At 43.7% G+C, this 12,930-nt stretch overlaps 4 protein-coding genes across 4 annotated transcripts; 2 read left to right on the forward strand and 2 right to left on the reverse strand.

Annotated features, from left to right (window-relative positions):
- The first annotated feature begins 42 nt into the window (after window positions 1-42).
- On the forward strand, window positions 43-3,705 carry LOC135342270 (uncharacterized). The gene is made up of 3 exons (XM_064538964.1): window positions 43-197; window positions 347-914; window positions 1,703-3,705. The coding sequence occupies exons 2-3, from the start codon at window positions 356-358 to the stop codon at window positions 3,472-3,474; spliced, it is 2,331 nt and encodes a 776-aa protein (XP_064395034.1). The 5' UTR covers window positions 43-197; window positions 347-355; the 3' UTR covers window positions 3,475-3,705.
- LOC135342283 (exosome complex component RRP4-like) lies at window positions 2,916-6,045 on the reverse strand. The gene is made up of 7 exons (XM_064538979.1): window positions 5,934-6,045; window positions 5,432-5,533; window positions 5,263-5,308; window positions 4,893-5,048; window positions 4,580-4,648; window positions 4,076-4,411; window positions 2,916-3,821 (listed from the first exon to the last, which is right to left on the reverse strand). Exons 1-7 carry the CDS (start codon window positions 6,011-6,013, stop codon window positions 3,750-3,752), a joined length of 861 nt encoding a protein of 286 aa, XP_064395049.1. The 5' UTR covers window positions 6,014-6,045; the 3' UTR covers window positions 2,916-3,749.
- LOC135342271 (conserved oligomeric Golgi complex subunit 7-like) lies at window positions 6,043-11,337 on the forward strand. The gene is made up of 19 exons (XM_064538965.1): window positions 6,043-6,235; window positions 6,317-6,417; window positions 6,475-6,559; window positions 6,633-6,791; window positions 6,932-6,967; window positions 7,022-7,142; window positions 7,211-7,293; window positions 7,487-7,591; window positions 7,743-7,892; window positions 8,105-8,275; window positions 8,421-8,564; window positions 8,820-8,961; window positions 9,121-9,303; window positions 9,360-9,493; window positions 9,758-9,856; window positions 10,104-10,218; window positions 10,340-10,489; window positions 10,774-10,864; window positions 11,149-11,337. The coding sequence occupies exons 1-19, from the start codon at window positions 6,140-6,142 to the stop codon at window positions 11,225-11,227; spliced, it is 2,244 nt and encodes a 747-aa protein (XP_064395035.1). The 5' UTR covers window positions 6,043-6,139; the 3' UTR covers window positions 11,228-11,337.
- LOC135342282 (deoxynucleotidyltransferase terminal-interacting protein 2-like) lies at window positions 11,247-12,922 on the reverse strand. Its single transcript, XM_064538978.1, has 3 exons — window positions 12,401-12,922; window positions 11,976-12,140; window positions 11,247-11,635 (listed from the first exon to the last, which is right to left on the reverse strand). The coding sequence occupies exons 1-3, from the start codon at window positions 12,905-12,907 to the stop codon at window positions 11,438-11,440; spliced, it is 870 nt and encodes a 289-aa protein (XP_064395048.1). The 5' UTR covers window positions 12,908-12,922; the 3' UTR covers window positions 11,247-11,437.
- Between the last annotated feature and the right edge of the window lie 8 nt (window positions 12,923-12,930).

A 12,930-nucleotide genomic window follows, 5' to 3' on the forward strand; every position in this document is an offset into this window, starting at 1 on the left:
GGCGTGGTCTTGGAAGACTTTCGCACATGCGCACTAAACATTGGCCTAATAATAGATCTAACCCCTCCCACATGCATGCGATGCAAAGCAGCCTCTATTATTTATTTATTGAAACTCCTGATCTCTTAGCATATTGAAACCTAAAGCTTTCTGCTGTCTCATGCTGGATTTTCCCTAACCTGTCAAAATAAGATTCTGTAAGTTGATATCATTGTAACATTCTAATTATTAAAATAATAGACACAGTACTCCTAGCTAGCGACTAGGCTAGCACATTAGAATCTATAGGTACATAGCTCACTGTTTGCCAGCTTACTATAATTATATATCTGTTTCCTTTGACTAGAGTCGCAGGATGAGTAATTTCCGAGTGGCACTGTTGCGTGTCAGCGAACAGCTAACCAACCAACAACTGGAATTTCTCAAGTTTCTAAGTCGGCCCATCCTCACTAACTCGCGTATTGACAGAATTCGATCATCTCTCGATCTCTTTAATGCACTAGAGGAGAGAGGTAGACTCTCAGCAGAAAACACGGCCTTCCTACACCGAATGCTAGAGAGCACCGGTTATAATGAAGCACGTAGACAACTTATTGAATTTCCCCCTACTAGACCAGTAGAGATTGATCAAAATTTCCTCTTCTACGAGTGTCTTCTAAGGATTGCCATGGATTTAGAATCGGGCGAATTTGACAATATGAAGTACTACTTCAAAGACCAGCTCAAGCAGAATGTTCAGAGGATCTACACGGCCACAGAACTGTTCCAACTCCTTATTCAGAGGCAGATTATCCGGAATACTGATTTGAAGCAGCTCTATAATGCCCTTATTACAGCTGGTCGTGTAGATCTGTGCGATAAGGTGAATCAGTACATGCTGCAAGTTCAAAGACAACCTTACCAACAGCTCACAGGTTGGTGGTGGTGTTAGTGTAACTGCTCAGTGTATATAAGACTTGGTTTGTCTACATAATAGTCTTACGTTACAACACTGTGTGTACGTGTGCATTACTCACCTTGTCATGTGTTACAAGGGTCTTCCCCCTGGGTTTCCCCCCACTTCCCTGAGCATTCCACGGTACATTTCTAGGGATATAATCGTATCATTGTTGTCTGGTCATGTCATTAGCTGATCCCTTACATGGTAAATGCATGACAGCTATCACCCATAATTATTATCAATGACATTATATGCCTCGGTATGCTCATGCACAGTGAGGTATAAGGTAGTGTGTTGTGTGTGTCTGTGTAGACTGCTTAAAAAGTGCAAGTAAGAGCTTCTAGTCATGTTTTCTTGTTCTTCAATTTGTGGATTTGCAAAATTAAAGTTGTGGTTAGTTTTGCTTACTTTGAAGGCCACCATTGCTGTCTCTTCTCTCGTGTATTAACATAGTCTGTTGATATAACTTATAATAGTTAGCTGTGCACTAGAACGCTAGTTATTGGTAGCTGCAAGTGAGGGAAGAGCTGCACTGTTTGGTGAAAATGTAGCAGCCAACTTTAAACTTTTGGTCACATTCTTGGCAGCAATCAGGGTCGATTGCGACATCCTTTGCAAATATTAATAGCAGAAGTATTAGTTAGCTTCATGTGCTAGCTGTCCACTGAGGCACCAGCACCCGCGACACTTTCATTTTTCTTAGTGCCTTGCTAGCACAAAACCTTCACTATATTATATCCCCCTCTCTCTCTTTCTCTGTAGGTGGTGCTGTCCCCAACAGCCTGTACACTGGTGATCAACAACAACAACTGGGTCAACCAATGCAAGAGACTCCACTGAACGAATCAAATCCTCACCTATCTCGTATCGATAGCTACTCCTCCTCCTCATCCCTCTCACCCCTCTCCCCTGTCAGCAGAGCAGGGTCCGGGGCGTCCACCCTGGGATCCATGGGAGTGCCTGATATTACCTCTCCACCCTCTGGTGTTGGGAGCCTCCCTAGCCAACCGAGTATGGACTCATCACAGCACCAATTCATTGCCAGTAATGGACAATCCTTCACAGCAAACAGAAGACAGTTATCACCTGCACATCAAGGGAATGCAGTAGTGAACAATGGAGTACAGCATATTCCTCAGAATAACCCACAGCCCATGTATGGACAACGTTCTACACAAGACGACACGCGTTACCAAGGTGTACACCCTGAGAGTCAACAGTATTATTCGCAATCTACAGGCCAGCCGTCACAGACAAATTATGGAGTCATAAACCCAAACACACAACAGTCCAATTATGGACATCAACACCCGGAGAGCCAGCCGTCCTATCCTGTTCACCCAGTGAGTCAGCCATCCTATCCTGTGAGTCACCCATACTATCCTGTACAATCCCCGCCTTCTACACAAAGTCCCGCGTTTCATGTCGGAGAAGAACCTTTGCAGTATTCACAACCTCCGTATTTGGCTGCTGTTTTCAACATGGAAGAGGAGAAACAACAGCAATCTCGGAATCAGCAACTGCAGTCCGAACTCGCACGTAAAGACAGTGAACTAAGAATGAAAGAAGACAATATCATGCAGTACCAAACCCAACTCATGGGCATGCAAGCAAGAATCAACTCTGTGGCCGATCAGCACCAGGGCAAAGAGAGAGAGTACGAACAAAAGATCTCTGAACTTGAAACGCTTTTGAAGCGGATGACAAATGAAGCTGAGCTGCAGAGAAAAGAAATGCAAACTGTCCACCAACAGTTGCAAGTTGCCAACCCACAGTCGGCACAAGACGATGACGACTATTACAAAATGAGTCGAAGTCCCCACGGTGTTTGCTTAATCGTTAACAACTACGAATTCCACCATTCTGACCCTGACAAACAACACCCTCGCAGAAATGGAGCAGATGTTGACGTACACAACCTTACACAGACCTTCAAATACCTTCGTTACAAAGTTGAAGTCATGGAAAATCTATCCTCCACTCAAATGAAAGAAGAATTGCTCCGTATGGCCAACCGAAGCCACGCCCAGTACGACAGTTTCATATGTTGCATTCTGACCCACGGGGAGCAAGGTGTCGTACACGGATCAGATTGTGAAGCTGTTAACTTGAACGATCTAGCTGGAGTCATGAAGATGTGTCCCTCTCTCTTCGGAAAGCCAAAGCTGTTTTTCGTACAAGCCTGTCGGGGAGACCAAGAGACCAAAGGATTTGACCTCCCTGAACGTGACACAGGGGGTGGTCCTTATCATAACACGATCCCACAAGAGGCCGACTTCTATTTTGGATTTGCCACACCCACAGGAAGCTCTGCATATCGTAGTCGTCGCTATGGTTCGTGGTTCATATCTGAAGTATGCCAAGTGTTTATCAAGCATTCGTATACGCACGACCTCGGGGCCATGATGGTAAAGGTCAACAAAAGGGTGTCTGATGCGTACACCAAGGACGGGTACAAGCAAGCACCTGAGTCTGTGAATCGTCTTCGATTTCAAGTTCACTTCTTCCGATTTATCAAAGGCATTGGCCATTGAACTAACTGTGTAGAGTCTGTGTGCATAGAGCGTACCAAGTATTGTTGTATGTGGCATGTTTATATAATTACTCAATATATATATATTTTTTGTGTTCTAGCTGTATCTCACTTTAATTTTTTGGCACTTACATAATTATTACTATAAAATTACTATGATTGTATGATTATCCCTCGTTTGTTTTCCATTGAAACAATTTTTATCGAAAAAAAAAATTAATGTTTGAATTAGCAGTTAATACAAAATTAATGAATGAGCATAATTATAATACTTAGTCAGTCCATAGCTATGTTTCTAGCTTGTTCTGTTATATCCCTAGCCACTTCAGGGTCCAGTAGTTCCTTTACCTGCAGAGAGACAGAGAGAGAGAAAATTAAAAGTATTTGATACATACGTGCCTGTTATACAATCATTGTGTATACAAATGCCATTTTAAGGTTGTAATGTGTAGTCATGATAACGAAAACCTGGTCATAATACATGTGCTAATGGTCAGGGTTATCTGTAAGGTAAGATTATAAGTCAGACTTTATACTGAGCTTAAAAACAAGGTGTGCTTAAAAACATATAATTATTAAGCCATGCGGGTTACAACACTGACCTGGTATTTGAGTGATGATTCATATGTGTACTGGACAGTAGTGTCGAACAACAAAATTCTTTGTTGGGCTAGAGCGAGAATACAGTTTCTTAGCCTAGCGATAATCTCCCTCTCTTCCATCTTTATAGCCTCCTCTTTAGCGGGCTTAGCGTCAGAGACGGTGGGAGTATGAAACCTCATCTGTGGTTGCTGATGATCGTCTGATACTTTAGTGGTGATCCAGATGTAACCATTGTTACCTAAGATGATGCTCGCTCCACAGAGCAGGTTGTGGAAGTGGTTCTTACATTGTTTAACGAGGGAGGGGGGTACTGTTACCAGGGTACCTTGACACAGCTGTGTAGGGGGGAAGGTTTCACTCAGTTGATAAATGTAGGCGATAAATTGCTAAAACACACTTTTTAACTGCTCACACTAGATATAAATACTCTCTAGAGGGAAATAATTATTTTCTAGACTGTGTAAGCTTTTACTTTTTTCACTCTAAATATCCGATATCCTCACCTTGCCGTACTTGAGGCTGCGTGTGTGCAGGGACAGAGACCCATCATGGTACACCTGCTGTACCTCAGCCTGAGAGGGAAGAGAACACAATCACACAATATCAGTTTTTCAGCTTTGGGGAGGACGACAATGAATATAATTATGCATGTGCTAATGGCAGTCAAAGGTGGAAAAAAATTCCGGAGTGAACCCCTGAAATTTTCTGATTATCTTTCGTTAATTTAATTATAGTAGGCTGGGGGAATTCCTACATGAGTGTGGATGCTTCGTAGAAATTGCATGTTTGACATTAAATGAGGTCATGTATACTCACACTGATGAGGTCACCTTCTTTGAAGTACTCTCTCATCATGAGCTCATCCTGTACTCCACGCCGCCTCAACACACCCCCAGGCAAGTTGACAGAGGAGAGCAGGAGCACTGAGTCCAGCCGAGAGTACGTGGACACCTTCCAACGTTTCTGCTGCACCTAATGCAGGGACAAGAGTAAATTATAACCACGTATGATACAGCATCTACAGTCACGTATGTCGTATGTTGTATATATATATAGTAAGTGGGGAACAGTGGGGGGGGAATTTATTTAGCAGAGCTTGCAGAATAGATTGATCGAAACATAACTGTAAATATCTGCTGTGTTGTAACCATGTATTAAGCAATACCCTGAGGGGTGTTAGTCATACCTCAGTGATTCTTCCAACAACCACATCCCCAACTTCACCATTGTACCTATAGTGATCAAACATGTTAGTTTGTACCATATCACCCTATGACCTCATGATAGGTCATAGGGTAACGAATGAGGTAAGTGCTTTGTCATCTGCTATAGTGACTGTGACTAATAGGAATGACCTTGATTTGAGTGGTTTCACATAAATGAGCAGGTTGACTCTCTCCACTACACCAGCAACAGATGCCAACAGTTTCCCGTCCTCAGCATATGTACCATGGCCCCTGTCCAAAAATAGATAATGTGTGTACAGTGTTTTCAGTAGTACATGCAGCCAGGGGTTCCCAGCTGAACAACACAAGCAGGGGTTTTCCTAGTACAATACCCGTGCAAGCACAGGGATTACATGGGCTAGGGGTTTTCCCAGTACAATACATTACATGTTGCTAGGGGTTTTCCCAGCAGGGGGTTTTCCCATTACATGTATACACAAGCAGTTTTCAATCAATCAATGAACAGCTTGTAGAGTATACAGAATAAACAATAACCACTGTACGACTATAATCCCTGTACGATGCATCGGGCCTGGGGGCAATCGTCTCTATAATAAAGGCCAGGCAATTATTATAGTGTGAGTGTGGAAGCATGCATGGGGCTGTAAGTAGACAATATCATCATCGATACCTCATGAAGTCTGTATCTGTGGTGATTACATCGCCAGGGGCCACGAAATGCAAGTGTCTTGACTCTTCATCCACTTCCATTGCTGCATGCCACGTGGGTGTCTTTGCTAGTTTGATTGCAGTATTTGTTTTCCACGACCCTTTACCTACTGTTACCAGACAGAGGACACAGAGGAGACAGAGAAGAGAGCAGCTAGCTAGCTAGCTATGGACTTGAGCCGTTTTTCTGATGAGAATTTTGAGGTCAAGGAGTGGGTGAATGGAGCTCTCAATACACACAAAGACAAACAGACATCTGTAGATGTAGGTCACCTTAAATACTTATTATTTTAATACTTTGCACGAGCTCTTTCTTGAATGCGTACATTACTGTGCCTGATACAGGTACATGCATCGACCTTAGTCATGAAGCTGCAGTTGTTCATTCAAGAACTAAACAAGTCAGTTGAAGATACAAGTATGCAGATGCTCAACAACCTTCCTCGGTAGGTGCCGTTGTATAACAACGTGTCCATTGTCACGTGACCTATCTACGTACGTAGGGTGTTACGAGATGTAGAGTCCGTGAGACAAGAAGCTAGTCTACTCAACGAGCAGATGATGGTCGTCAAAGAGGACATTAAACGAGTAAGCTCTGTCTCCACTTCTCCCACACACACACACACATACACACACGCCCACACTCACCGCCCTCACACAGGTGGAGAGTGATACCGCCCACTCGATGCAGACGCTAGTGGAGCTGGACAGAGTGAAGCAACGCATGCTACTATCACAGACTGCTCTACAAGAAGCCGACAACTGGACCACCCTCTCAGAGAATGTGGAGGAGGTCTTTGCCACTGGAGATATTCAGCAGGTGTGTATAATTAAACACATGGAGGTATGTCCCCATTCACCTCGTCTTAGAAATTTTCAGAATTGCTATATAATTAAATGATATACAACTAGAGGCATTGTATATACCATCAATATAATTATATTGGTTCAACTGTGTAGATTGCTGAGAAGCTGGCTGGGATGCAGCAGAGCTTGGTAAGACTCGTGTTGAACCTTGTACCTGTATGATACCTCATGTAACTTGTTTAGAATGTGCTCCATGATGTACCGGACTATCAGGACAGAAAACATGTACTGGAGGCACTAAAAAACAGATTAGAAGCTCTCGTTTCGCCAAAACTTGTGGCAGCATTCAATTCTCATACTCTAGGTGAGTTTAAGTCCGTACCCCACCCATCACACTCTCCACACCTCACACACACACCGCCCCCTCCACAGACGAGGCTCGGAACTACGTGCAGGTATTTCTGGACATAGAGAGATACTCACAACTAAAGGGACTCTACACTGGTTGTCACAAGGTGGGTCATAACGAGAACGTAATATCGCACTTACTGGAAGTTGTCTTTCCTTGTTCTGACCAGCTACTAAATACACTTTCATGTTTAAAGCTGCTCAAGTCATGTGTTTTGATCTAGAGTTTTGGTAGGGTATTGCCAGGCTAACACACGTTTCTGACTAGTACTCCGTGTGACTCTTTACCTGTGTGCCCAGGCCAGCATTCATGAGTTATGGACTGAGCAACAAGACAACAAGAGACCTCTCTCCGGCACTGTCTCCTGTTTCTATGATGAGCTACTCACCAAGTGGCGCAAAGAGGTGAGGGAGGGAGAGAAGAAAACTTGAAACTTACACTACCAAATTTACTACCAAACTTATTAGGTAGAAGTTTAGCTATCAATTGTGGAACCTTCGAATATTGGGAATTTAAAATTGCTTCGAGCATGCCGTTTGTTGTATCTCCTCCCAGTTCTCGTGGTGTAGTCAGGTGTTTCCGGAGCCCCTCCCACTTCTCTCAGTTGTGTTTGCACAAGGGCTTGACTCTGTACCACTTGGACGCTGCCTAGCAACAGTCGAGGGACAGCGTGACGGACTGAACATGCTCATTGAGCTCAGACAGGTGAGAGAAATCATCACTGCACATGTACCATACTGCGTACATAAAATTATTTATAAACAAGTTTTTGCTTATACCACTTACATCTTCAACTGATGTTTGGAGACCAAAAATAAGTATCCTTAAACATGCCAAAAAAGAGTTGAACTAGATTTATCTCAGATAATGCAATAATGGTAAGTTGATTTTCCACATTCACATTGTACCCCTTCCAGGCTTCCATGCGGTTCACTCAGGGTCTTGAGCAAGCCTTGTCCTCCATGGAAGACTTGAATGGAGTGTTTGTATTTGTAGAGGCTGTACACTCTCCCTACTGTCAGCTGCTCGTCAAGTACCCTGCCATGGAGACACAGCTACTTAAACACCAGCTACACGCCCTACAAGTGGTGAGGATAATTATATCTCTTTCTTCTCACTAAAACCCCCATTTTCTCCAATGAATACATGTACATGTATGTTGTGATGTGTTTAGTTACGTACATGCACTGTCGTTGGTCATGTGACTATGTTGTTGTGTCATGTGACTCACAGTCGTCACTGGAGGGAGTGGAAGAGACCGTGTCTGCGATTACTGCGTCAGTGTCTCAGCTGTTTGTGATCACAGGCCATGGTCTGGAGCGATGCATGCAGCTAACGGAGGGATGGGGGCTGCCTGGTCTCATCAGAACCCTCGAGGTTTGTGAGTCTCTGTATCTCTCAGTATACTCTCAGTATACTAGTGTAAGTCTCTGTATTATCTCAGTATACTAGTGTAAGTCTCTGTACTCTCTCAGTATACTAGTCTTATGTGCACGTGTGCTGTATGTACTGTAGGTCCCTTTTGTTTGATTGTAAGACCATCAATTTATGTAGTAGCAGTCAGACTGGCTATGGTGGCATCAGTATCTATCACGTATAACTTTGTTCCCTGTGTGTACGTGTGCATTACAGACCCTGTTGACTCAGTACGTGGCAAAGGTGTCCAGTAGCATGCATCAGATACGCAGGGGGTGTGGTCTGGAAGTAGGCGTGGCCAGTCAGGGGGAGGAGTGGACTAACTTGCAGCACGCCTTTAGGCTCATTCAAACCTGTGGTAATTAAATCTGTGTCTGCTGTTATTCGGTACATTTGTCGCCAAGTAGGTACATGTATGTTGTTGTTTTTTGCTCATAATTAAATAGCAAAACGATTAAAGTATACGTACATCTCACGTACTAGATATGTGGTACATTTGCTTATTTTTTGCCTATAGGGGATATGCATCTACGAACTCTGACCCTGAGCTCTCAGCTGTCCTCTACTGTCATATCTTGCACTACTCAACTGATATCTGTGGCCAATGAAACAGCTCCGTTCGGTTGCTATGACTACCTCTCTCTGTACCACCCTGAAGAACACACAGCTGTTATGGAGCTCATTGCAGCTCTACAGAAAGGTAATATAAGGTGTTTTTTTTATAAAGTATAACATTTTTTATGATCCTTTATTCAGTGGGCGGAGATTATCAGCTGTTGCCCTCGTCCATCAGTCAGATTACAGGCCTGAATGAGCGGGCACACACACTCGCGTTTGACATCATCTTTGCCCAACTCAAAGACAAGCTATCAAAAGTACCACAGCTGAAGGTAAACCTTGATAGGCCACAACTGATCGCATAAATATGGATCTTGTTTAAACGTATCTCTGACTGCCCTTAACTTTAATTTTAATCAACCTCTTCGCAAGCAAATGGATGCATTTGGTAGCTCCAAGGGAGGTAATGTACATGGTATATTTAGGTTAAATATCTGACTGATCAAAATCCATTGATTCTACTCAAAACAAAGCCCTCATGTATGTTTCAAATTCAATCCTTGTATCACACATGTGATTACTCCCCCCACCCTCAGGTATGGAGGAGTGAGGGAGGTGCCCCCCTGGACAGTCCTCGTGGCCTCACTGACGACCTCCCATCATTCAGTCTCTCACCACTGCCCTACATTACAGAGGTGAGTTGTACGATGTACGTGCACAGGAGCACGTGTACGTGGCATAATGACAATGTATGCTGTTGTACATGTACATATAGTGTTGCTAGCTAAGCATACCAGCCTTATAATTAGGCAAGAGCTTACATTCTAGACTTGTAGCTAGACATAATTGTAGTTACATTGTATCAGTTGCTATTGTAGTTAAAAGCTTAGTCTTCTACTTAGTTACGGTCATAGCAAGGAAATAGGGCCCCCCCCCCATCAGATTGGAGACTACCTGCTGACCCTGCCCCAGCAGCTGGAGCCGTTCACCTCCCAGGACAACCACTCACTCACACACGCACTCAAACACGGACAGCTGCCCTTCCCGGCCACAGAGAGTGAGTTATGTGACATTCAACCATGCATGCAATAGTTAATTATACTTAGAGCTAGGTCATAATAAAGATTTTTGAATAGTGGAATTGATACAAAGTCACGTGACACCATCCCTTCATGCAGTGTTGAATGTATCTGATGACGATGACCTCCACCCCTCCGAGGACTGGTTGGGAGCCATAGCACGGGGAACCATGGAAACATATGTCACCAATATATTCCGTATACCCTCCCTGACAGAGACGTCTGCACATCAACTAGCCGCTGATATAGGTACTTGGTATAATAGTTTTACAGGTATGGCCGCTATGTAGGCCCCGATAAATTGCTTTTTTTTCATTCATTATTCCATTCGTGGCCTTGTACATACCTTCTTTTCATACGCCCTTGGTTTCCCACTGCGTTATATATGGGCTATATATCCATTGTGTATATAGCAATCTGAGCATTTTTTGGCCATTGTACATAACTACACACTTGCATGGATTTGTCAGTTCATACTCGTACTTTATTATTATAACTTACACATAATTATATAATTATACGTGTTTATGCAGCCTACCTGTGTAATGTGCTGGCAGCCCTGGGTCAGAGTCCAAGTGAGCAGATGACACAGATTGAGGTACTCCTCAAGGCTGACAGAGAACAGTAAGTGACCCACCCACCATCGCTCGTGTCAGTGTCCATTATTATACAGTGAAACTACTTTATATAACGAACGCAACAAAGTTTTGGCTGTTACACAGCGTTGGCATTTGTTGAGGGGTTGTTTTGTATACCAAGTATTCATTTAAAGCGTGGCCTTATATCATGATTGGGCTTTCTTCAGGTCAGGGGTGGTCATTAGGAGTTCTACTGCACGCTAGAACACAGTGCTTCTCCACTGGAATTGGTAAATTTGTATGCTTAATTGTGTCCACACGGCCATGCAGGTTTGACGAGTACAGAGGCAAAGAAGACATGTCTGCTAAACTGTATGAAGATATCCGCAAACTAAGGACTTGGATCTAGCTAATTAGGAACTCAACAATTCAGTCAATCCAATTGATTTATAATTATTGTTAATTCTTATATTCATAATTAATTAAATTTTATATAAAAAGAGAATAATAAAACGTCAACAGATTTAATAGTACAAAACAAGATACATGACTGTATGTATGTGGGAATATTCATACTCAACTTAGAAAAAAAAAACTGTTCGAGAATGTTTGCAGGAGATCACTTCCTCTTACGTTTGACATGTCTTTTCCTCCTTGTTCCGCTGCTGAACTTTGCCTGAAGTTCCAAGTACTTCTTCTTGTGGTAAGCTCTCGACTCTTCGTTGGAGAGCAGCTCTTCAACTAGAGACTGTTTCTGTTGTCGCCGTGGTATCCTGCTTGAGTAGAACTCCCCAGGACCACTCACTACTCTTCCTACCTGTGCAGTGTGTGTGTGTGTGTAGGGGGAGGATGTGTGTGTGTGTGTAGGGGGAGGGTGTGTGTGTGTGTGGGGGGGGGAGGGGGGGACTACAACATACTTATATGTAGCTGGAGAGCAAATATGTGTATACATGGGGAGTTAGCAGTGCATACGCTGCGTGTCCAATCATGTGTAAACATATAGGGAGGCAATACTTATCATAGACTAAGTATCGGCCACCATTATATATAATTATAGAGAGGTGGCCTTTGTTGAGAGATTAATTGCTTTGTACACAAACTGTTCATTTGGGACACGGATGCCTGGATGTGGGATACGATACAACAATTATAATGACCTGGAAGTATCTTGGCAACTGTTTAGAGTCGTTGGCCTTGTAGTGACGTGATGGGTCGAGGGCATTTCTCATTCTGAGCAGTTTGAGGTCGTTCTTGAGGTCAGGGGTCACTTGTGGAGCAGGCATATCAAACCACCCTTTACCAGCTGATCTCAGACGAGCAGCCTGCAGGGTGTGGAGTACAATTATTACAATTACAAATATTTGCATGCAACAGTTGGAAATAATCATACAAAACACGTTTTCAATAGTGACACGCACGCACGCACGCACGCACGCACGCACGCACGCACGCACGCACGCACGCACACACACACACACACACACACACACACACACACACACACACACACACACACACACACACACACACACACACACACACACACACACACACACACACACACACACGTATTAATTCAGACCTTGTTTGCTCTTTCTCTTGCGTACTTGGACGGACCACGGATTGGAGGGACGCCATCCTTTTTCTCGAAGTCTGCAGTGATCACGCTCTTCTTTAGTAGTGTGTCCACCTCACCCTTCAACACGCAGAGACTGCTACTGGAACCACCACTTTTAAGTTGAAGCGATTCATTACTAAAATATGGCGTCTCCTCTAGCTTGGGCTGTAAAGACGAGGCAAGTTGGAAAGGACAATCATCAGTAGCATGGGATAGTTCCATCACATCAGGGGGTAGGGCTTCAGAAGCAACTTTCTCTTGCTGGCTGGTTAGTCTCTCCAACACTTGCTCTGTCAGTAGGTCTAGCTCTTTATCATCCTCTCCTGCTGGTTTTAGTGTGGTTGACACTTCAATGTCAGGCTCGGCCTGGGGCTTATGCCGACGAGAAGATCTTCTAGTCAACACCATCTTTATAGAGCCACGTGGGTAGATCTTAGTCTCGTATATAGGCCGGCCATACTCACAGGACATGCCGGAGGGCTGCCTGCGAGACT

Source organism: Halichondria panicea, chromosome 10 (genome assembly GCF_963675165.1).
Source record: "Halichondria panicea chromosome 10, odHalPani1.1, whole genome shotgun sequence".
Lineage (NCBI taxonomy): Eukaryota > Metazoa > Porifera > Demospongiae > Suberitida > Halichondriidae > Halichondria > Halichondria panicea.

Coding starts and splice junctions, on each gene's coding strand:
- LOC135342282 (XM_064538978.1), bottom strand. CDS start 12,907: ATGTCCTGTGAGTATGGCCGGCCTATATACGAGACTAAGATCTACCCA. Junction 12,141..12,400: donor CAAGAGAAAGAGCAAACAAG/GTCTGAATTAAT, acceptor CACACCCTGCAG/GCTGCTCGTCTGAGATCAGC. Junction 11,636..11,975: donor AGTTGCCAAGATACTTCCAG/GTCATTATAATT, acceptor CACACTGCACAG/GTAGGAAGAGTAGTGAGTGG.
- LOC135342283 (XM_064538979.1), bottom strand. CDS start 6,013: ATGGAAGTGGATGAAGAGTCAAGACACTTGCATTTCGTGGCCCCTGGC. Junction 5,049..5,262: donor TTGTTGGAAGAATCACTGAG/GTATGACTAACA, acceptor TCCCTGCATTAG/GTGCAGCAGAAACGTTGGAA. Junction 4,412..4,579: donor GCAGCCTCAAGTACGGCAAG/GTGAGGATATCG, acceptor CCCCCTACACAG/CTGTGTCAAGGTACCCTGGT.
- LOC135342270 (XM_064538964.1), top strand. CDS start 356: ATGAGTAATTTCCGAGTGGCACTGTTGCGTGTCAGCGAACAGCTAACC. Junction 915..1,702: donor ACCTTACCAACAGCTCACAG/GTTGGTGGTGGT, acceptor CTTTCTCTGTAG/GTGGTGCTGTCCCCAACAGC.
- LOC135342271 (XM_064538965.1), top strand. CDS start 6,140: ATGGACTTGAGCCGTTTTTCTGATGAGAATTTTGAGGTCAAGGAGTGG. Junction 8,962..9,120: donor TAGGCTCATTCAAACCTGTG/GTAATTAAATCT, acceptor TTTTGCCTATAG/GGGATATGCATCTACGAACT. Junction 9,494..9,757: donor CAAAAGTACCACAGCTGAAG/GTAAACCTTGAT, acceptor CCCCACCCTCAG/GTATGGAGGAGTGAGGGAGG.